Genomic DNA, 23,225 nt, shown 5'->3' on the forward strand with positions numbered 1-23,225 from the left:
TTTAATGTGTTATGCGTAAATCCCTTGACCAACTTTCAGACTTGAATAAGGAGACAGAAGCAGAGCAGTCTATCTGCTACACATTCTAAATACAATAGGTCTTTAAATATTTGATAAATTCATCCAACTTCTTTGTAGAAGTTAGCAGTGTAAATAATACAGGTCTGCCATTTGTTCTGGCATAGGCTGAAATAAGATCTCCCTCTACTGTTCAATTTTAGGAACAACAGTAATTGGGAGACCTTGCTTTGTGCTTTCCCAACTTGATAGTTTCTGTTATGTGCTGGATTTAAACACTCTTAATGTCATAGCCAGCATGGCCATTGCTTGGGCTATCTGGAAATGATAACTGTTATCCAACACATATGAATGTACAAAACTGTGCAAAGTTATTCCCTGTGTAGGCCACTTGCAGATTCCTAGTAAAAATAATTCATGAAATTGACATGCATTGTCTTTTTTATGTGAAGTGTGGCAGAAAGATTTTATCCTTTGAAAGCAAACCAAAAACACTTGAAATAAAAAGGTGGAGATAACAACCGTCAGCTTTTTGCACCATCCTGGTAGACTAAAGAAGGGTGTTCAAGGCACTCAAGAGTTTATACTAAAGACTTGTGAAATGGCTACATGACAAAATCCTTTGATGACTGACTTCATTTTCCCGTTTTATGCCTACAGAGTTTTTTGATGATTACTCCGAAGGTCGGGAATGTGTCAACTGTGGTGCTATGTCCACCCCACTGTGGCGAAGAGATGGCACTGGCCACTATCTTTGTAATGCATGTGGACTCTACCACAAGATGAATGGCATTAACCGGCCACTGATCAAGCCCCAGAGGAGGCTGGTAAGGAATGTGATGCAAATGTTCACAGGCTGTGAGAATCTCCTTTGTGTTTCAATCCCACCTGTCTCCTATTAATCTTGACCTGTAAAAAGCAAATTAGATTTATACCATTTATAAGGTTGTATATCATAACACAGTTTCAATATGGCTCTGAAGCTTATTCGTCCTCCTCCGACAGACAAGGAATTTGTCTCAGATGCATAAGCTCTCAGTGTACATACAAACAACAAAATCATAAATCATAAGATACCATAGGACAGGGGTGTCAAAATTGCAGTGTCACGTTGTCATCACATGATGCATCGCGACTTTTCCCCCTTTGCTAAAATGAGGGTGGGGTGCGAGTTTGACATCCCTGCCATTGAAGAAGGTAATAGGAAAGATGAAAAAGATAATAGCAATACAGCCCTACTGCATGAGTAAATATCCTTAGGTATAAGAGTGTGCTGTGGGAATTAGGTATTTAGCACAGTGATGGCATGGAGGGAAAACTGTTTTTGTGTCTAGTTGTTTTGGCATATTTTATAGCAAGTTATGATAATTAGTAAAAAAAGATTGACAGATAAGCTGAATCTTAGTGAATTAATCAGTTATTCTTGCTTTGAACTCTTGTGCCTCACAGTCAGCCTCCCGTCGGATTGGACTGTCATGTGCAAACTGCCATACATCTACAACCACACTGTGGCGCCGAAATGCTGAAGGAGAGCCAGTCTGCAATGCTTGTGGCTTATACATGAAGCTCCATGGGGTGAGAGCAGAAAACAAAGCATAACCTATTTGTGGCAATTTCCCCCAGTTTGAAAGTCCTGATGGATGGGAATTCTGAGAATGTAAAAACATCTGGAGGGCACCAGAGAAGGCTGCTTTATAAGAAATAGATCAAGAAAGTGGCATCAGGACATTTCTCCCTGTGTAGGGCTTCCTGTTAATAAAGAGTGCAAAGAAACTGCCCCTTCTGGGCATTCCTTTGAAGCCAAAGATGGGAGGGCAGAGGAGAAAAATGGTGGGGAAAAAATCCAATCATCCTGGCTGGGGATTTATAGTGTTGCCCTTATAAATCTGGAGCAGGGGTGGGATGCTACCAGTTCTGCCTGGTTCTAAAGAACCGGTAGATCTGAAGAGCAGCAGACCCCGAACCGGTTCTGTGTTTGCTGCTGTTTGGCCCACCCATCCGCCTGGGCTCTTACCTGTCCTTTATTTCCTGCTTTTTTAACCTCAGCTGCTTTGCACGGCACAGCTGAGGCTGAAAAATTCAGGCAAAAGAGAGGCTTTTCAAATGCTGTGCACCTGTACACAGTGCTTTTCAACTGTCCGGGTGGCACAGCTGAAGGGTTTTTTACATGCGCACATGCCGCGCGTCAGGCAAAGCACAGTCACCGAACTGGTAGTAACACCGGTTGAATCCCACCCCTGATCTGAAGAGTGTTTTTTGGGGAGGGCTGGATTTGGTCTTTAGTAGAGGTGTCCTTCTAGGACTCTTCACCCAGAGTAGACTTAGTTGTTGATTCAACAATTCTGAAAGTTCTCATTTTCTAAAAGAACATGTTTTATTATGGGAAACAATGGAAACTGAAAACAGCTTTTTCCATTGTCGTCGTCATCATTTTAGCCATTGTTTATCCACTGCACAATGAAGGCTTCTTCTGTTTGTTTCCAATTAACACGGTCCTGAGCTTTCTTTTGCCAATTGGGCCAGCAATACTTGCTGATGTCATTGATCCATCTTGTTTTAGGTCTCTTTCATGGATGCTTTTTATCAAGCGGGATCCATTCTATGACAGCCTTCATCCACCTGCCATCAGTTCTTCTTGCTTTGGGACCAGCCCATTTTCATTTCAGTTCTTTTACTCCCTTGATAATATACTTTCAGTTTGTTCTCTAATCCATGTGCGGGTCTTTCTATCTTGTCTTGTAATGCTGAGCATTTCTCTTTCCATGGCTCTTTCCACCACTCATAACTTTTGTATCGATTGTGAGGTTAGTGTCCATGTCTCACTGGCATATGTTACAACAGGTAGTACACACTAATCAAAAACCTTTCTCTTCAAGCATAGAGGGAGGTTATTCTTGAAAATTACGCTTAGATTGCCAAATGCCTGACAACTACATTTAACAAGCTATTCAATTTCATTTATTGTATCACCTTCCACTGAGATCCAGTGGCCAAGGTATATGTAGTGGTCTAGTTCTCAAGGTATTTTTTAAAAATTCTTTGATAAATTTATTAAACATAACCTGGTTCTTTTTCAGATCTATTTTTAAGCCAAATGGTTCTCCTGTTTTGTGCAGTTCTTATGTCTTTGTAGTTCTTTCGGGTCTTGTGAGAAGAGAATAACATCACCTGCAAATCTTAAGTGATTTAAATAAGCGGTATTGCTTTTTATTCCATCTTTTTTGCCCAGTCTGGTTTGCAAAATACTTCTTCAAGGCAGGCTGAGAAAGGATAGGTGATATTATGTTGCCTTTTTGTACACCTCCTTCTATGTTGATTTCCACTTTACGATCCTTAAGGCAAATTGTCATCATTGATTTTTCATATATTGATGTAGTAAGCAATGTCCAAGCTTTGGTTGAGCAATGCATTAATTATTGCTTGCTGGAATTACTGAGTCGAACACGTTCTCGTAGTCAATGAAAGCCATGCACAGAGGTATGGTGTACTCGTTGTGCCTTTCAATAACTTGCTGAACAACCTAGGTATGGTCCATTGTGCTTTAGCCACTTTAGCCACTGATCCTTTGCCTGTGCATTATTTAATACTTTTAATATTCTTTTTGCTATTATCTTGGTGAAAATCTTGTAGATAATAGAAATAAGGCTTATTGGGTGATAGTTCTTTAAATCATTTTATGTATCAGAATCACTTCAGTATTTTTTCATGCATTTGGGTATTTTTTCTCTGAGGCATCTCAAGTATAGTTTTGCTAGTATCTTGTGTAAATTGTGACAGCCAGCTTTTAGCATTTCAACCGTAACACAGTCATTTCCTGAAGCTTTGCCATTTTTCATTGATTTTATGGCACTTGATACTTCCCCCACTAGGATATCTGGCATTTCCTATTTTGTGAGTATTGTTACTTTTGAGTGATTTTGATCTTTGTATAGCTCTGAATAGAATTTTCCAATTATTTCTAACATTTCCTATCTTGTTCTACACACAAACCATCTTCACGTTTGAATGCAAAAACTTCTTTTTTGTTATCTATAAGCTTGCATTTTGCTCTCTTAATCTCTTTGTTTTCTTCAACTGCCCTTTTCACAAGTTCCATGTTAACTTGGCATGTTTCTTCTTGGATACATTTTCTTACGGTCTTGCAAAGTTCAATGTACTCCAGTTTATTACTGAAACTTTCAATATTCTTCATCATTAAATCAATTGCTCATAAGAGATTTTTGGCTAAACCAAGTGTTATTCTGGTGGTGCTATAAATGTAACAGATTCAAGGATGTTTTTGACTATTTGTTCATTTTGGTCTGTAATGTTCATCTCTTTGAAATCTTGTAATAGAGCAAAGAGATTTGACAGATTAATCTCAAAATTACTGTTCTCTAACAGCTAATCACTCTTTATTTTTGTTTTTTCATGACGTCTTTATCATTTTCATATGCTCTTTTCAACAGTCTATCTTTACTTTAGCTCGTACCATTCTATGGTCACTTCCAACATTAAAATGATTGGTGACAATTGCAGAATATGGTTTTATGATGTAGTCAATTTTGCTTGTGTACCTAGATGGATTCTTCAATGTCCACTTTCTGCTAGCTTTTTTCTAGTAAAATAAGTTCATGATGTAAAGTTCCTGTCCTTCAGCAAAATCTATTAGCCTGTCACCTCTATCATCTTGTTCATCACTTCCATACAGACCAGTTTCCCACCCACCCCCAGGCACTGTTTTTGCTATTCTTGCATTAAAGTTAGCATTAGCATTTTTTGTATCAGCTTTTTTCTTTTGCCTTGAAGATGGGCCACATCTTTGTAAAATTGTTCGACTACCTCATCATCACCATATAGCTTATTGTTAGAGCATCAGCGTGGATGATTTGAAGCTAGTATTGTTTGTTCAACTGAATGATGCATTGGGCTACTCTGTCTGATATACTTTCAAATTTTACATGTCTTCCAGCTTTTGGTTGATTAAAAAACCAACTCCATCACATCGTCCATCTTCGGCACCTTTAGTGTAGAGTAAATGCCAAGTCTTCTCAAGCTCAATTAAATTTTTGCCTTTTTGTTGTATTTCACATAATCCAATGATATCCCAATGCCAGAGGTGGTATTTAGCAGGTTCTGACCAGTTCTGGAGAACTGATAGTGGAAATTTTGAGTAGTTCGGAGAATCGGCAAATACCACCTCTGATTGGAGATTTTACAATATCATTTTCCAACCATGCCCACCAAGCTATGCCCACAGAACCCGTAGTAAAAATTTTTGAATCCCACCACTGCCCCATGCATATTGTTGAGTTCAATCAGCAGTTCTTCTGGTCAAGCAGTCATTTTCATTGTTTGAATGTTGACAATTTCTATGTCCAAAGTCAGCCTGATTTAACCCAGTGATTCTTAGCAGGGTAGTGCCCACTGCTATGGGTAGTTACCCTATAGCCTCAGGGCAATGAGGGCCATTTTTGAGGTTGTACTGGCATGTGGAAGGAATAGAACATAATCTGCCATGCTGAGCCAATGCAGGTTGGCAGATATGAAAACAGATTTAGCCTTACTGCTGGAAAAATAGGTGAAGAAATAGAATATACTAAGCACTATCTATTTTCCAACCTGCAGAACAATTTTCAAAAGAAATAATTATTTAAAAATGTTTTAAATTTGTATTTGAATCAGTACAGGGGGACTATAGCTTTTGGCAGCACAATGACCTCAGTTAGCCCACTATGAATCAAAAGCTATAACAAACAGCCCAGGAACAACAATAACAAAAATATACTTCTTTCTATTTATAGCCTGAAAGAGGCTTTTTCCTAATACATACCTCACATTATGAATCTGACTTGCCTGTCAAAAGGTAATAAAAATACAGTTTACCATTTTCTTGTCTCTTTGTAAACTGTCTCCAGAAAATCTCCTTGGCAGCACACATTCATTTTGCATTTGTTGTGTCAACATGAGGGAGCACACCCAAATCACAGTTAAGAAAACAATGAGCTACTCACAGCCTTTTGTACATTCAAAAAGTGCAGATTTTTCTAGGGGATTAATGTTGATCTCTAATGCATCTTTATAGGTTCCAAGACCTTTAGCTATGAGAAAAGAAGGGATCCAAACCAGGAAGCGTAAACCAAAGAACTTGAGCAAATCCAAGACATCAGCAGGTGAGTACAATTAGGAAAAAAAAACCTATCTTATCTAATATGACTCAGTGGTAATTACAATTTAAGCTTAATGTCTGCCAAAGCTGTGAAAAAGTATACCAAAAGCAAACATGGGAATTCTGTGGTCCTTCAAATTACATCACTTTTCTTTCAAACATTCTTTCATTTATTCATTCACTCACTCACTCAGTCACTCGCTCATTCAGGCATTCCCCTTGGATACCACCAATTCAAAATAGACCTTGTGACAGGTTATAAACTATCAACAAAACCTTCCACGTATAAAAAAATACAGAGAAGTAATCCAAAGTGAAATAAATTTGGTGAGAACCAAGTATTTAATCAAGTATTTGGAATAATTCCACCTTGTAAGAACCTTAGAAAGAACCTAGCCTGCATTCTAAGGTGAAGGTATTTCCCAAGGTTGAGCAGACAGCACTTCCTTGCCCTCCATTCCCCTTATTTCATTGCTGGAGTTTGACCAAAGCTGCTGCCATTAAGATGGGCATGTTGGGTGGGCCAATTCAGATGGGAGAAGGGAGTCCTGCAGGTATCTGGGCATCAACTCATGTAATTACCTAAGAGCTGAATGTCATGCTGTGGCAAGGTGTTTTTCTCTGAAAACCTTCCTGATAAAGATCCATTTGGCCTTTTTTCTTATTTAACATTCTTTCTCATTACAGCAGCAAATACTTTAATTTTTGGCTAAAGTCTCAGGGCAGATCTGCTTTAACAGTTTCTCTCCTCCTTTTCCACCTCCCACCCTAGGGTCAGCCACCAATGAAAGCCTCCCCACTGCAATTAGCTCAGCCCCCTGCACCAGCACGACCACCACTACTACTGCTGAAGAAATGCGCCCCATCAAGACAGAACCAGGGATCTCATCTCATTATGGACACCCGAGCCCTATTCCTCAGGTGAAGCTTTTTATTATGCAAAATATATATATATATAGTCATATCGTCTCATTGCTTATTGGCTCTGCGTTTGTATTCTGCCTTTCTGTCAAGTTCAAAATCAGACGCATATGGCTTTCTCTGTATTTTAATTTCTTAACAATCCTGCACTGAATTTAACCGAACAGAGTTGAGTTAAAGCTTCAGCGTTCTATGGTGAGCTTGTTAATAAAACTCCTGCGCCCACCTGCATACTTTAAGCTTCTAAAGCAAAGGTTGCATAATCAGAGTCCATTAGGGTAACTTTTCCTATTCTGGATCTCTCCAGATGTAAGACATTTCTCTGTAATGGAGAAGACTGTGTCCATGTGATTTATATACAGGTAGTCCTCGACTTACAACAGTGTATTTAGTGCCATTGTTGCAATCAGCTTTTGGAACCTTCTGACAAGCAAAGTTAATGGGGAAGCCAGATTCACTGGGGAATGTGGCTGGGGATTTTGAAAGTTTACTGAGTTTTCAATTTATTTAACCTATTAATGTGCTGCTGGTGGCTTAAGACTGTTACAAAAATACAACTGCAACAATAGAAATATAATTAAGCTAAATCTAAAAGTATCATTTAGATTCACTTTAGATAATGTTTAGACAAAATATTATCATGCTTTACAATCGGTAAAAGAAGTGGAGCAGTTGAAATTGTTAATAGGCCTCAATGAACAAGTACATTTTAGCCTCTCAAATTATAAGGCTTCGGTTTCAGTGGCAAATTTTTTAGTAGCACAGAGTCTGCTATGGAGAAGGCAGAATTAACCATAGCTCACAATGAAATACAGTGAAATAGCAAAAGATGCCTTTTGATCATTTGATAATTTAGGGCAAATGGTATAGGTGTATGTGGTAGTTTGGTCCGAAGGTTTATATTGTGACCATTGCAAAGGGAAATGGGAAAAACAGAGCCCCATGCAGAGACTGCTTCAGGCAAACAGTGAAAAAGCATTATTTTCTCTTTTCCTTCCCATTATTTATGTTTTTTCTTCTTTTTCCTTCTCCCCACTAGGCATTCTCTGTTGCGGCAATGTCTGGGCATGGACCTGCTCTTCACTCCACTGTGCCTACTCTCAAACTTTCCCCACAGGCTTACCAAGCAGCCATCAACCACTCTCCCCAGCCTAACACCAAGCAAGATTCTTGGAACAGCCTAGTCTTGGGGGAAACACATGGAGACATCCTCACAGCTTAACAATCTTTTGCCTCCTCACCCCCTTCTAAGGGAGTTACCAAGCTTAGGACTCGTAAGCGATGGGCAACTATCAAGCAATACTGTTTGTTCTTTTTCTTTTCTTGTTTCTCCCTCCCATCCTTTGTTTTTGTCTAGTTCTGGTCTTAGAAGAACCATTCCAAATTGTTTTGGCCTGTTCAAGTTCTATTTTTAAGAAATCCTCCAGATAACCTGGACACCAATATTACATGTTTATACATAACTGATATACAGAGATATAATATCAAATGGTATGTTTGTCTATGTGTGTATATGTGAAGGGTATGTATGAGCTAGAAAAAAAATTGTAATTGCAGCTTTCCACATGTTCAGTCTTCAATCATCCTTTGAAAAATGAAAGAATGTATAAGCCAGCCCATAAAAATAGAATGGATGTTAAAAAACATAAAAAATAAAATAAAAACAAAAAATAAGCCAGCAATATCCCTAAACTTTGGATTATGTAGGATCAGTGGCTAGTGGCCTTTATGAAAGATCTGATTTCCTGATTTGGGATGTGATAGCTATCCATCCCATGCTAATTCGAAGCCTAAAGAACTAGTAGTATATGCAAAGAAGAATGGAAAACAGGCTAGTTGCTGGCATAGGCTTGAGTTTTGGTTTTCTATTTCCCATTTTGATTTATAAAAATTATTCTTCCCCAAAGAGACTGCATATAAAATTTTATTATCTTTGATTGCAAGAAACTCAAATGGATGTTCAAGGATGGTGGCCCACAAGAATCCAGAAGAAAATGGAGGTGTGTGGTTGGCAAATTCTGCAATCGTGAACTGAGGACTCCAGAGTTTTTTTTTTAAAGTATGGAACACAGAGTAACAGTTTTGTCTTCATAGCTGCAATCCACTATGGCTGGTGGATTCTAGCAAGAATGTTGTGGATCCAGCAATTTTATGACTACCAGCAGCACACTGGTGTTAATTTAATTGCTTTTCTGTCAACTTGATTAATCCCCCCTCCTTTGCTATTAATAAATCTATTTTTCCTTTCAAAGCAACCAACTCATAGTGTTTTACCTATGTGTTTTCCAGCTGAAAGAAGGATTATCTGTGATTTATATACAATTTTACAGAATGGGTGACTGTAGATTAACAGACACCCATTTCAGAATATGGCAGGGGTAGTGGGTAAGGAAATAATTTGAACTGAAGTCTGCTTTCTCTAATATTAAGCATGGTGCTAGTACTAAATAAAACTTAAAAAGATTTTATACTTATGATTAAGGTGAACACGACCCAGTGGCAGGATTGGGCACTTGTTTTCACTCAATCTCATTCTTTTTTAATAGTCATTTTTACTTTTAATAGTTGCTTTGAATCCAGATGCTGCTAATGCTTGTCTTCACAATGCCTGGAAAAAAATGATAAAAACACTATTAACGTATGAGTGGTATGGTGGCTTAGAGGTGGTACTCTTGGCTCACAATCAGGAGGCTATGAATTCAATCCTACATAGCGGTAGATATTTCTCTCTCTCTCTCTGGATGCAAAGAGAAAATATCTGGTGCAAACATATATGTGTCAGGAAGGGCACCTGGCCCGTAATGTTCAGCTCCATTCAAGCGCCCCAACTCCACTCCAATACAAGGAGAAAAAAGAGTAGTAATCCATGTTTTTTGACATTTAGATTGTCTTTAGTAAATATTGGTGTTGAAAGACATTATCTCCTGTGATGAAATAATCAAACCATTGCAAAATATAGAATTTTGAAAGCTTCTGTTCCAGTGGTGGGTTTCAAAATAGTTTACCACCGGTTCGGTAGGCGTGGCTTGGTGGGTGTGCTTTGTGCACATACACACACTGTGCATGCACACCAAACTCACATTCTACGCAGGGACAGAAGCTTTCCGACTCACCTCCTGCAATCCTGCACTCTCCCTGTCACTTCAGCAGCTGACGCAATGCAATCTGCTGTGCTGCACAAAGCAGCTGTGCTCCAAAAGCAGGGAATAAAGGTCAGTATGGGAGCCCAGGCAGGCAGGTGGGCCCAACAGCAGCCTCTCAGAGAACCGGTTCGGTCTCAGCTGATCTTCTGTGCTACTGGTACGCCAGAACCAGGCGAACCGGTAGAATACCACCACTGCTCTGTTCTGGTTTACAGAAACAAAGCTTTGTGTGTAATCATCAGTAAAATTGTAATATTTACCCTCAGAACTTTTGTGATAGTTTCAAAATGTTTAGAACAAGAAGCAATTAATGAATTGGAGTAAATTATGACTCTTAGATCATAAGAGGTCCCAGATTTTATTCTAAATACCTCAAGCTTAGAAGTGAAGGGGATGAAAAATTATGGATAGGGAATTTGCTAAAATGTTTCTTGAATCTCTATGAAGATTCTCAATATTCAGGTCATGGTTGTCCCAAAGCTGGTTTTTCAAAAGCAACTAGACTTTGTTTTTCCTTGAAGACATTTCGCTTCTCATCTAAGAAGCTTCTTCAATTCTGAGATTTTCTTGAAAATCTGTTTGCTACTGTTGGTGCAGTGGTTGCCAACCTGTGGGCCACCGCCCCACTGGTGGTCCACAACAAAATTTTGGTGGGCCGTAGAGAAATGTCACCCACAGAGCACCCCCCAAAGCAATTAATCCAGGCTGCACGGGATGGCCCACAGGAAACCTCCCCGCCCACTCACTCCTTACCTGGTAAACTTGCCTGCTAATCTGCTATTTTTCCTTTTTCCCCCCAACCATCAGCTGTTCTGCTATGCTGGGAGATTTAGATTAGCTAGAAAGTAGGAAATCGTTGGATTTCTTGCTTTCTAGCTAATCTTTAGATCTTCGGCTCTGTTAAGCAGAGCCGAACCTTCTTTAGGACTGAAGCAGTACAGACTCAGTTAGCCGATGGCAGAAACGCAGATCTCTAAATGAATTGGTGATTCTGTGAGCAACTCAATCTGCCTGCCTGCTTTGCCTGATTTTGGGTAAAAGTTGCTCTTTTTTTATAAAAACTTAAATATTTATATATTTATAATACTTATATTTACACACAAGCCATGCCCAGCCAGTCACACGACCAAGACACACCTACAAATTAGGCCACACCCACAGAACTGGTTAGTGATCCCTGGGATTTAAAATTATGAGTTTGGTGGTCCCTGAGGTCCAAAAGGTTGGCGACCCCTGGTCTTGTGGATGGTAGCCCTGGCTTGATTCACATTTTGGGTATTCATTTTGATTATTTGGTTCAGATTGCATTGCTTGTATATCAAAACTTGTCTAGAGTGTCATACATGCTTCTTATAAATGTGAGCATGAACAACTGTAGAATCCTAGTTATTCAGGGACTGGTCTAAAGTGAGAAGGAAATGTAGATACTGCACTCATGTGAATCCCATTTGAAATAGTTTCCTGATTCAGGTTGATATCTCTGAAAATTAGAATCCACTTACCTTATCTATCTCCTGTTTTAGTGAAAGAGGTTACCAGTGTAGGCCATTTGCTAAATCCCTTTTCTTTCTAAGATGTAGCATATTTTTGGATCAGTGCAATCTCAGACATTTAAACAATTTTATTTTAAACTATCAATGTAGTTTTACTGTGAAATGTTCATGTACACATTCTGGCACTATTCTATTCAAAATAGTCACATATATTCTATTTTAATTGTCCTAGTTGTAGTAACAAGGCCCCAGCAGCAGGAAGAAGATAGCAACATTAGTATTAGCAGTTTTGACTCTGAACAATATTTTCAGCATTGAATATTACATTGGTATCTAATAAACATACAAATTAAAATATATAGCTCAGTAATCACTTCCAAACAGGAGTGCCCAATTTGCACATGCAATACACCTACATACATTATTTTGTGCTAGCTTGTACATAATACTGATCTGGGGAAGGAAGGAACAAGTGTACCTCTAAGTTGTACTTTTGTTTTCACCTTAAACCCAGCAAACATTGTAAGTTTCAGTAAATGTTTCCCAATGCTTGCCATGCCAGGAATAAGTTGATTATCAGCACCTGTGTTCTAGTTCCAAGCTGATATTAGTAAGAATAAACTTGATTACATACACTTGAAATGTGTTTACTTCTGACTCATCTGATATCTCTGATTTGTTCATAAAGCATCAATAAACTCCTACCAGGTTATCTGAAGTTGATTTATTAGGGAGTAAGCCCTACTGAGAAAGCTTTTGAATGTAGGATGTTTGGTATTGGAGGTGAAATCTATGGTTTGCTGTAGGGGGAAGCTAATTGTTACCATTGTTACTACTTCAAGAAATCTGGGTGTAAGAAGACATTGATTGACCCTTAACCTTCAGATCTTACCAGTGGTGCACCCATCACTATTGTCCATCCCTCTTACTGCTGGCTGTCCTCTTCCACCTTTCTACGCATTAAAGACTTTTCCATAATATGTACAAAGTAGGATAATTTGAGCCTAGCAATTTGTGACACTGAATAAAAACTCTACATAAATTTCTTTGATGAGCCTATTATTTTGTTGGCTCTCAAGGGTTGTCTTCTCCAGCATATACTTTCAAAACTTATTTAAGGCACTTTAGCCTGGGTACATTGTACACACCCTGAAAACTTTTTTTAAAGAAAGCTTCCTGTGAGAAAAGAAAATTTGTACAAGCTCATAAATGTTAGCATTAAAAAAAGTTTTGCCCTTTTTATGGAGAAAATAGATTCCAAAGCAAATTCTATCCGAGTTGCCAAAAAATGTGAAAATAAAGGTTATCAACCAAGGAAAAAGGATATGAGGGATCCTTGGTGCTCTCTGAACTTGGTTCTTTTCTTGCAGACTTTTCATGACCCAAACTAGGTTTGTTTTTTTCCTGTCAGAAACACCACACTTAAAATAAGGCAGATGACATGAATTTTAAAATATAAAATACAAGATGTTAAGATATGTACAAGTTAAACAGATCTCACCCAGAAACTGGTGTTGCCTAGCTTGAATAACGAAACGTCTGAAACGTCCTTCACTTCAACCCTGAGCTACAAATATTCTCCTTTATTGAAAAAGGATAGCTTATTGTCTCACTATGGCTACCGACATTCACGCAAACTGCAAAACTATCCATAGTTAATGCTAGCCAAATTTTGCTTTTTGTGCAAATGCATTTACACTTCGCCTCTTTTAGCGAGTTGCGGGAACTCAGATTACACGTATCCAAGCCTCACTTTTTCTCCCACAGTTCAAACATCGAAAGACGGAACTGGAAGGCTTAAGCGGCCTTCCTAGCCTCTCACCCAGCCCTCAATTAATCCACTCGTCGCAGGATAGGATGGGCTGCGCAGATCGATGGAGACGAGCCAGCCGCTCGGTTCTCTGCTGAAAAGGTCTGCCGAGATGGCTCCTTTCAGAAGGCGAACAGGCAGGAGCACAAAAAAAAAAAAAAACCACCCCGCTTTGAAATGAAAGAAGGCAGGAAGCGAACTGAAGCGTGAAAGCTTTGGTGGCTTCAGTTCCCACTAATTAAATTTTACAGAGGGAAATAACTTTAATTTTTTAAAAATCATTGATCGTACCATCTCCATTTCATTTTCTTCCGACTACATGTGAGTGCGCGTGTACACATCTTCGTTCTTCTATTGCAACTTTCAGGAGTCTCCAACGTAAGATATATTTCGATTTGTGTTCCAGTTAAACCTCTTCCCCTATAATGCTCCGAATATCTGTTGTAAATGGACTATATTCCGTTATTTCAATCTGCTATTGGTTGATAAAGAAAAAAAAATCTGGTACCGGAAGCATGGAAATACCTATAAATAATTGGCGACAAGCAACCTAGGATGGTCTGTATTAGGGGCTGGGACACATTCCTTTTAATAATGGTAAGAGTAACAACAAAACTAGACCTTTGCCGTGTTTGGAGGTGGGGTATGGTACCATTCTTGTGCAGGTAATCCTCGATTTATGACCACAATTGAGCCCAACATTTGTTGTTGAGACATTTGTTGAGTTTTGCCCCATTTTACAATCTTTCTTGCCACAATTAAGTGAATCACTGCAGTTGATAAATTAGTAAACTGGTTGTTAAGTGCATCTGGCTTCCCCATTGACTTTGCTAGTCCCTGGGAGGCTGCAATGGTCATAAGTATGAACTAGTTGCCAAGCATCTGAATTTTGATCACATGAACATGGGGATATTGCAAAGGTTGTAACTGAAAAATGGTCATAAGTCACTTATTTCAGTGGCATTGTAACTTTGAACGGTCACTAAATGAACTGTTGTAAGTTGAGGACTACTTGTACACTTAAGAAATCTCTGTTGAAGCTGCTGCTACTGCTAAAGGTTAGCATTATTGGTCAGGTAGATTGGTGTTTCTTAACCTTGGCAGATGTGTGGACTCCAACATGTAGGCTGGGGAATTCTGGGAGTTGAACTCCATACAACTTTAGTTGCCAAGTTTGAAACACAGTGAGACTATACTTTTCACAAGCTGTGTAAAACTCCCCAAACATAACAGTTTGTTGCTCATTATGTTTTATCCTCTAACTTTAACAATCTTTCCTGGCTGAATGTACCTTACTAAATGTTAGAAAACAAAGAATTAGTGAGATAGTAGTGCCATAAAAAATGACATTTCTGCCTCCCCAGGAGTCTCACTAAAGCAAGAGTCTTCAAGCTTGGCAAGTTTAAGACTTGTGAACTTCAACTCCCAGAATTCCCAAGCTAACATGACTGGAGGAGGAATTCTGGGAGTTGAAGTCCACAAGTCTTAAAGCTGTTCAGTTTGAAGACCCCTGCACTAAAGTATCTGAAAGAATTAATAGTGTGGCTTCCTATCTTGAAAAGTGCTTGTCCCAAACTGGGGGAAACAAATCACACAATTATGAAGGTTAGTTAAAATCTTAATCATACTTAACAGATTCATGAGGCTTATATTGGTCAAAGGAAATCCAACTGATTATAATAGGCTTTTAAAAAAAGTTAAAGCTGTTTTGTTAGGGCAGGGGTGTCAAACTTGCAGCGTCACGTGATGTATCGTGAATTTTTGCTCCTTTGCCAAACTGGGCGAGCACATGACACATCTCTCCCGTGGGCTGCAAGTTTGACAGCCCTGTGTTAGAGGCTGCCACTTTACTGCAAGTCTTAGTGTATATTTGACATTGTTATTTAGGCTAGAAGCTTGGAGGCCATCCTGGGAATAGACATTTTGTTGCACAGAATGGCATTTTTAACCATTTTTCCCCAACACTCTTTCAGCCTTGAACTTGATTGTCAGGAGTGTCAGGAACTCGGCTGTCATCCCCAGTTTTTGTGCTCTTGCACTGCAGCAATGCCGGAAGGCCCCTCTGTAAAGAAGTTCCAGCTTTTGTGTTCTCCCTACATAGGGAAGATGGTATCCAAGGTGGGAGGAAGCACTAGACAGATTAATCCAGACGATTTGAAAACACTGACACTGTGGGATATCCAAGTGAGTCTTGCTATCTAATAAATATTTTAACTTTTTTTTAAACAGCAACCTTGGCTTATTTTGTATTAATGCTGTTTTGCCAACATTATTACTGTTAAAAAATTATATAGCATGTGCCATTAACATATACTGTAGAAAATACAGAAGATAGCTTTTTGCTCCAGGCAAATTAGAGACTTGATTATTATCTCTGCACTTCATGTATGTAACAATTGGCCATTTTTTGGAGATTGCATCTCCCAATTAAAAAAAAAGAAAGACCCAAGTCTTGACAAGATTTTGATAGCTGTGTTCAAGATCTCATGTTGGAATATGTAAATCCCAATAGATTTGGTGCTTTTGCAAGATGTCAGATATTTCTGAAATATAATTTAAAAAATAATATTTTGGGATGTCCAAGACTGCCATGTACGATGGCTATGTACATGCTGCTGCTTCTGGTTGCCATGTTGATGACCTTAGGTTTAAAAAATCCTAAGAAGAATTCCATTCTGGGCCTTTTTTATGGGAGTTCTTATAGGTAAACTCTCCCAGCCTGAATTCCTGCTTCATAGCTAAAGACTTGCCCAGATATTTCTGTTAGTTAATAGGCTCATCTGTTTTTCTTTCTCTCTCCCCTGCCCTTTTATTAAACATTAGAGTTGTTATTTAAACAAAAGAAGAATTAAGAAGGAATAAAAAGGAAGGAGTGCTGCCAGGGTTATTAAAATGGAGAAGATGGTATAGAATGTGAGATTTTTAAAACAATTTTTTGCAGGTCCATGGGAAGAACTTATTTTTGGCTTTTGGCACCAAAGAAAAAATAATGCCCAGCCATGATAGTGTATCCTCGGATTTGTCTGAACAAAAACTGGAAATGCCTGGAAGCAGTTCCTTTCTCCAGGGCCAGAAAGAAAATGAAGTTGAAATGTACAATCCTGAATGCTATCAACAAGAAGAGTCAGCAAGCCGGTTGGCATCTGATATGGATATTAATAATGGGCAGAGTTGGAAATGGCTCCGCTTCCACTTTGGTCTGTATGGAAGCATGCGAGCCAATGAGTTTGCAAGGGCGAATAAAGCAAACAAAAGAGGTGACTGGAGAGATCCAATTCCCAGGTTAGCATAAAGGGAGTTTTACTCTATTGCTATACAGGTAATCCTTGAGTTGCAACAATAATTGAACCTTGTAATGATGGTCACGACGGTCATAAAGTGGCTAACTATTTGACTAGATATGATTTTACAGCTCTTTTTGTAGTTCACAATAGGGTGCTTCTTTTGCTGGAAATCAGAAGTAAAGTCCAGTTTCCAGAAAAACCATAATAAATTATGGTCAGGTGACAAAGGGGTGTTGCAAACAGCTGTAAAGGTGGGCTGATTGCACCATAATGTGATTTTATGGCCACCAGGTGGGGCTGATGTTATAATTTCAAAATCAGGTTGTTGTAAGTAGCTTTTGGGGAGGGGTTGTCTGTCATAATGTCAAACATGTCACCAGTTGTAAATCGAGGACTACTCGTAGCTGGATTAATTCTTCTGGAAACAGTTCAACAGGGCTTCTTCTTTTTTTTAATAAAACAGAAATGTATAATTTTCTTGGCCAAGAAGTGCATTTTATTTTAAACGGTATGCTGGGGCCAGGAAAAATTTTCCTTAGATTTTCCTTGCATTTTAGTCAATCAGTTACAATTTTAAGTTATTAAGAAATTAAGATTCTCCATCATGTATTTATCATTTTTCCTCTTCAGTCACATTAAAACCTACAATTTAAAAAAGGTTTTGGGGATAATCTCTCATGTTTTTCAGGGTCATACATGGCTCATGAAATTCAGGCTCCGTTCATCTCCTCTAAATTAATTGGTGTTTGTTTTCATTTTGGATATTTAGGCTGGTTCTCCATTTTGATGCCGGGAGCTTTCTGGTATTTTATAACTGCCGCATTCAGCAATGCTCTTCTCCTAGCACTGATCCAGCAACTGATATTCTGAGCCTGGAGTTTGATCGAGAACAGGCTTTGGAGGTCCTTGCAAAAGATACTCCTGTGTGCTACATCCTCCTAAACCAAAGTTATTTCTCAGGAATAGGTAGGTTCAAAATTGATACCAAGATCAAAAATGTGCATACATGCTTAATTTTGGGATTTATAATAGGAGTTATATGCAGGGGTTGTAATTTACTAGGGCAGCAATTCTATTGAAAAAGATTTAATTTTGCAAATGAATTGACTTGAAAAGGGATCTTTGACATCTATTTAAACACTACATTGAGGGCCAATAATGGAACAGGGTCCATAATACACATATTTCTGCCATTTTAAAAATATGAGTTACAGATTTATATCCAGGATAATGAATTAATTTATTAAGCTTATACCCCACCACAATCTGATAACTCTCAGTGGCTTACAATAAAATTAAATCAACCATGGTACAATTAAAAGGAATTATAATTTCATAACACCGCTAATAAATACAACAAGAATGTGTGAAATCCCATAATGATGCCCACTGCCTAAAATGTTTTCTAACTGCCCTGCAGTTCCCTAAATAGCTGACAGAAGTGTAGGTTTTTATTGTATCTATCTGTATATCTTCCTAAACTAACAAAATGAGAACAAGGAACATATTCGTGTTATCCACTTAATATCCACTATGAGATAGGACAAGCTAGACAGAATGACCAATACAAGGTTAGCCATGAAGATTAATGATATAGTTCATATCTGAGACTGAACTTTCTAGTTTTAAGTTTTTACCTTGCCCTACAGCAGCCTTTCTTAATATTTGTAGTTCCTGTGATTCCCAATCACCCTGATAATTTGTTAGGAATGATGGGGATTATTTCCCAAGACTCCTTTAAGGACTCCAGTTTGGAAGGGCTAATCCTTAGCATAAGGATTGCTTTTTTCACTTCACTTTCTTTATAGGCTCTCCAATGTTCACTTTCTCCTGAATTATTCTCTCTTCTAGGAAATATCATTAAAAATGAGAGCCTGTATTTAGCAAGGATCCATCCACTGTCTCTTGGCTCCTCTTTGGAGTCCACAGATCTCAAATCTTTGCTTGATCATGTTGTCCAGTTCAGCCTGGCATGGCTCCACAACAAGCTGGGAAGACAAAGATTGCAGCTACAGATTTACATGAAAGATAAATGCCCCAAAGGGCATGAGGTGAAGAAGGCAACATTTGGACCACCAGATGGATTGAAAAGACTTACGTGGTGGTGTCCACAATGCCAGCCTCGAGTGCCACCTGAAGAGATGGATATGCCTCTTGAACAAGGCACCTGATTTGTACTATCTCTTTGGTTATATGATTTCAAGAGATAATGTGGAAATCAGAGAACAAGTTTCAACAATAAGTTCATGAACAAGATTCAAAAGAGAACGTGCAAGCCCAGGTGTCCCTTAAAGGGATTTAAGATTTACAATTTCATACCATGGGGATTGAGCCATCGCTTTCCACAGTCCAAGTAGCCGCTTATGTAGTACCTGTAGATTTATGGTTATTGAAAATGATTCAAGATCTGCAAATGCAGCATGCAAGATGAAGCTTGCTACCAATGATGAAAGCTGTTTGGAGGAAGAGGGAATGGTTCCCGTCCACCTATAATGACAGGAATGCTCTCTCTGTTTGGAGCATGCTTGTCTTGGATTTATAGTCAAACATTTTTTTTCAGATTCTCATTCCAATATTCTTTTATTATAGGAGTGACTCATATCAAAATAATTCTTTATAATCACCACTGTAATTACATAATATTTTGAATCATATTTAATTTTCTGAGGTGTAGGATTAAGGATAAAAATATGCAAATTAATTTTGATTTGTAAATTAGGCTTTAATTTATGGTTGACCTGAAATATTAGTAAGCCTTTAAAACAAAGGCATAGGAGTTGGCTGAGGAATAAGAAGGTGCAACCATATTCTAGAAATAGAATGTGTTTTACGTTAAGATCAAAAAACCCACATATTTGAAGTTACAAATAGCACAGAGATGATATTTTGAAAGTTCCACTTTCTCAGTTAATTTATAACTTGATATAGTTGGGAGAAGAGGCTTAGAATTTTGTTTATTTGAAAGCTCTCTTGCACATTGAAGCTCCTCAATTTCATTAAAATATGACGTTGGTTTGAATGAAATGTTTCTTGTGCTGATTTTTACATAATTGGGATAGAACTTAGAATAAATTTATTGTCACTGAATGTACACTAATCGGCATACATTAAAATGAAATTTTGTTGCATACAGCCCTCAAAGGGTCACCACCTCCAATATATTCTACATAAACATGACTAAATGTATAAATACAAAATTATGCATATGCCGACATATATGACACAGAGAAATAACACAGTCTAGTCCGGATGTATACATGTACATGGTGAGAAAAACGAATCTTGCACGTTTACCAGATGGATGGCATAGGGAACAAAGCTGTTACAGAATCTAGTAATCCTGCTAGAAATATTTCAAAGCTTTCTCCCAGAAGAGAGCAACAGAAACAGACCTAAAGTGGGTGTGTGGGTTCTCTAACAACGCTTTGAGCTCTAAGTACATAGAGCTTATAAGAAGTATCCTGAATAACAGGAAATGTGATTCCTATAATCTTCTCAGCTGTCCTTACCACTCTATATGGACTTTCTGAGGCACTGCTGCCATCAAACCAAACAGTGATACAGTTTGTTAAAACACCCTCAACTATGCCTCTGTAAAAAGTGGCCAGGACAGAAGGATAAAGATGTGTTCTCATCTGACACAGGAAATGCAGGAGCTGGTTTGCACACTTCACTAAGATGATGTATGAAGAGACCAGTTCAGATTATCTGCATTAAGTATCCAGATGCTTAGTATGTTGACCATCTCTACAGCTGCATCCTTGATACTGGGTTGAATATGATTGCCGTCTCTTTCTAAAATCTACAGTGATCTTTGTTTTGTTAACATTTAGAATCAGGTTACTTTTATTGCACCAGTCCACCAGAGAGTGCTTTCACCTCTTCCCTATAAGCATCTTCATTGTTGTCCCAGATAAGACCTACCACTGTTGTGTCATCCACATACCTCACAATATGATTCGAAGCAGATTTGGCATGGCAGTCATAGGTCATCAAGGTGAACAATAGTGGACTCAAGCCCTGTGGGGAACCTGAACTCAAGGAGATGGAGTTGAAAACTTTTCTTCCAACTCAACACAAACTGGGGCCTACCAATAAGGAAATTCAGTATCCAATTACACAAAGGAGTATTAAAACTGAATATTCAAATGCTGAGGAATGCATTCACCCCAAACTAACATCAACAGTGTTAGGAATGATAGTTGCCTAACAGTTGGGTTGGCAATATATAAACCAGGTTAGTCATTTAATACTGTTGTATCTTTAAGAGAATGCTGTAATTGTGACTGGCTGAGGTTCCAACGGTCATCAGATGGAGCCAGAAGCCTGGTTTCTTCTTCTTGCATTTCCTGTTTCGCCGTTTTGCCTGATCGTCGTTCTGCTCGGATTGCTGTGAGCCTTGCAACTGTTAGCAAACTCTGTTTACTGAACTTTGTTTATGATACTGGACTTTGTTTTCGGATTATCCCTGGACTGATAATAACTGCTTTAACTGTATATGATTCGGACTGTTTGTTGGACTTTGTTTATCTGTTTACCGGAAGTAAAACCTACATTTTACTATTCAGTGTATCTGGTATGCTGGTTGTGTGTTACTCATCATCACTCTCACTATGTTTCCCTGAGTGCACTCATTCTCCTAACGGGGAATACCTCAACAAACAGCATAGTAAAAGTAGCGAAAGTATCTATCTCCAATCTACAACACAGTCCTTTCAATAGTTTTAAGAAGACTCCACATCCATTTGCACCACTCAGGTGACCCTGAGGACACAGATAAACCTCCAATGACCTTAATGACTTGCTAAAATAATGCAATTGAACAGCTGTCTGCAAGGAGTCTAAATCCTTCCATTCCCCACCATCCAGTCAGTGCTGAAGAAGCTTCTTGGATAAGAAGTGAAACGTCTTCAAATAAAAACCAGAAAGTCCAGTTGCCTCTTGAAAAAGCACCTTTGGGACAACCATCACCTGGATAACTGAGACTCTCCATAGACATTTCATGAAAGTACAGCAACAAATGGGTTTCTAACAGTGTTTGCCATATCTCATGAGATTAATTTCAAATTATTTTGGGAAAAGTACTTAACATTTATAATAATTTTAAACTGATATTTATTTATGGCTTTGTTGTGTTCATCATGTTCATCAAACAAGAATTTAAAAGGAAGCATTTATTTTTTTACCAGAAATATTAATATTCTGTATGTCAAAGACTTCCTAGTCTAATCTTGTGGCTTCCAAACATTTATCTTAAGGAGACAACATCATGAAGCATGAGCAAAAGAACTATTGGGGAATCTCTATGGCATATCTATGTCCCCATCACATAGTAGGCTCTCCAAATGTCAAATTGCAATAACCAAAATCTCACGAGATTGCCAAATTTAAAAGTCAACCCCAAGTTTAAAAATTTGCTGAAGAAAATAATGGGATGGAAAACCAGGAGTTTTTTGTAAACCAATTACAGATTTCTAGAAGCTGAAAAAAGCCCCTATTTCTTAATTTGTATTATGTATTTCCTATCCCTTTGTCTATAACCACCGTTGTCTTAGGACCTTAGGATATTCATACCGCAACACATATTTTTGTATAGGTTGTTCTTTTTGGTTTTCACCCTGGCTTGACTGGCAAAAGTTTCAACAAATGACAACACTGACCCTATTACAGGATTGGAAATTAAACAGTATTACCTCTAGTTAACATCTGAATAGGAAACTATCAGAGAATCACAGGGATCCAAACTAGACATGGACATTGAAGAAAAAAAATTCAGGGAGAAAATAATGGCAAACTACTTTCTTTTTGTTGGCAACAACACTATTATGATGTGTCCACAAAATCATCAGAAGCCACTCATCAGAATCTTTTTGTTACATAAATGATACGTGAAGAATGGCAACAGACAAATGCAGAAATTGGGAAGAATCCTAACTCATTCTGGTATTTCACTGGTAAGGAAAATGCTAAGTTGCATACTTCGGGTCTCTTCATTTACTGCAGCACAGTAGAAGATATTTGACCTCTGTTTTATTTTTGGCTAGGAGGTAAACAGAAGTTCGGGGAACGATGGAATGGGCTGAATTTGGACATAGGGTAAAAAAAAATGAATAAAATCTAGAAAGGAATGTAGAACCTGTTGTAGAGGTCAAATGGTTTGAAGCAGGGGAATTTGTGAGTGAGGTTATAAGGATGTAACTAAGTCTTTAAAGATGTTGTCTGGAGGAACAAACTGACATTAGGTGATTCCAGCATATTTTTAGGAAAAATATTTCTCTTTTCTGTGAAATCAAGATGCCCTTTCTAGTGGGCATTTAGGGAAAGGCTTTTCAATGACTACAAAAGAGAAGTTATAATCTGCCTAATATGTTTTTGCCAAATACAAGAACTCCTTGAGGAACTGGGGCT

The 23,225-nt window shown here is 38.3% G+C and overlaps 2 protein-coding genes and 1 long non-coding RNA gene across 9 annotated transcripts in view; 2 read left to right on the forward strand and 1 right to left on the reverse strand.

Annotated features, from left to right (window-relative positions):
• GATA4 (GATA binding protein 4) overlaps positions 1-9,338 on the forward strand; it is a 66,083-nt gene extending 56,745 nt beyond the window's left edge. For all 3 annotated transcript variants that reach the window (XM_087930115.1, XM_087930110.1, XM_026715983.2), the window contains exons 3-7: positions 679-845; positions 1,468-1,593; positions 6,083-6,170; positions 6,939-7,087; positions 8,127-9,338. In XM_087930115.1, coding sequence (XP_087786241.1) covers positions 679-845; positions 1,468-1,593; positions 6,083-6,170; positions 6,939-7,087; positions 8,127-8,309 — 713 coding nt within the window. In that variant the 3' untranslated portion in view covers positions 8,310-9,338. The remainder of the gene's footprint in view (positions 1-678; positions 846-1,467; positions 1,594-6,082; positions 6,171-6,938; positions 7,088-8,126) is intronic.
• A 281-nt stretch (positions 9,339-9,619) lies between these two features.
• On the reverse strand, positions 9,620-13,516 carry LOC148127542 (uncharacterized). The gene is made up of 2 exons (XR_015742919.1): positions 13,225-13,516; positions 9,620-9,695 (listed from the first exon to the last, which is right to left on the reverse strand). It is a non-coding gene; the product is annotated as an uncharacterized LOC148127542 (long non-coding RNA).
• Positions 13,517-13,596: 80 nt separating this feature from the next.
• On the forward strand, positions 13,597-19,841 carry NEIL2 (nei like DNA glycosylase 2). 5 transcript variants are annotated; one of them, XM_087930124.1, is made up of 6 exons: positions 13,632-13,854; positions 13,940-14,130; positions 15,507-15,717; positions 16,475-16,815; positions 17,587-17,783; positions 18,669-19,841. In XM_087930124.1, exons 3-6 carry the CDS (start codon positions 15,580-15,582, stop codon positions 18,986-18,988), a joined length of 996 nt encoding a protein of 331 aa, XP_087786250.1. In that variant the 5' UTR covers positions 13,632-13,854; positions 13,940-14,130; positions 15,507-15,579; the 3' UTR covers positions 18,989-19,841. The 5 variants fall into 5 exon arrangements, with proteins under 5 accessions (XP_026571761.1, XP_087786250.1, XP_087786256.1 ...); XM_026715976.2 differs by lacking the exon at positions 13,940-14,130 and having other exon boundaries at positions 13,597-13,911; XM_087930130.1 differs by lacking the exon at positions 13,940-14,130 and having other exon boundaries at positions 13,638-13,854.
• Positions 19,842-23,225: the final 3,384 nt, after the last annotated feature.

This window comes from Pseudonaja textilis, chromosome 1 (genome assembly GCF_049901715.1).
Source record: "Pseudonaja textilis isolate UNSWEBS1 chromosome 1, rPseTex1.2, whole genome shotgun sequence".
In the NCBI taxonomy this organism is placed as follows: Eukaryota; Metazoa; Chordata; class Lepidosauria; order Squamata; family Elapidae; genus Pseudonaja; species Pseudonaja textilis.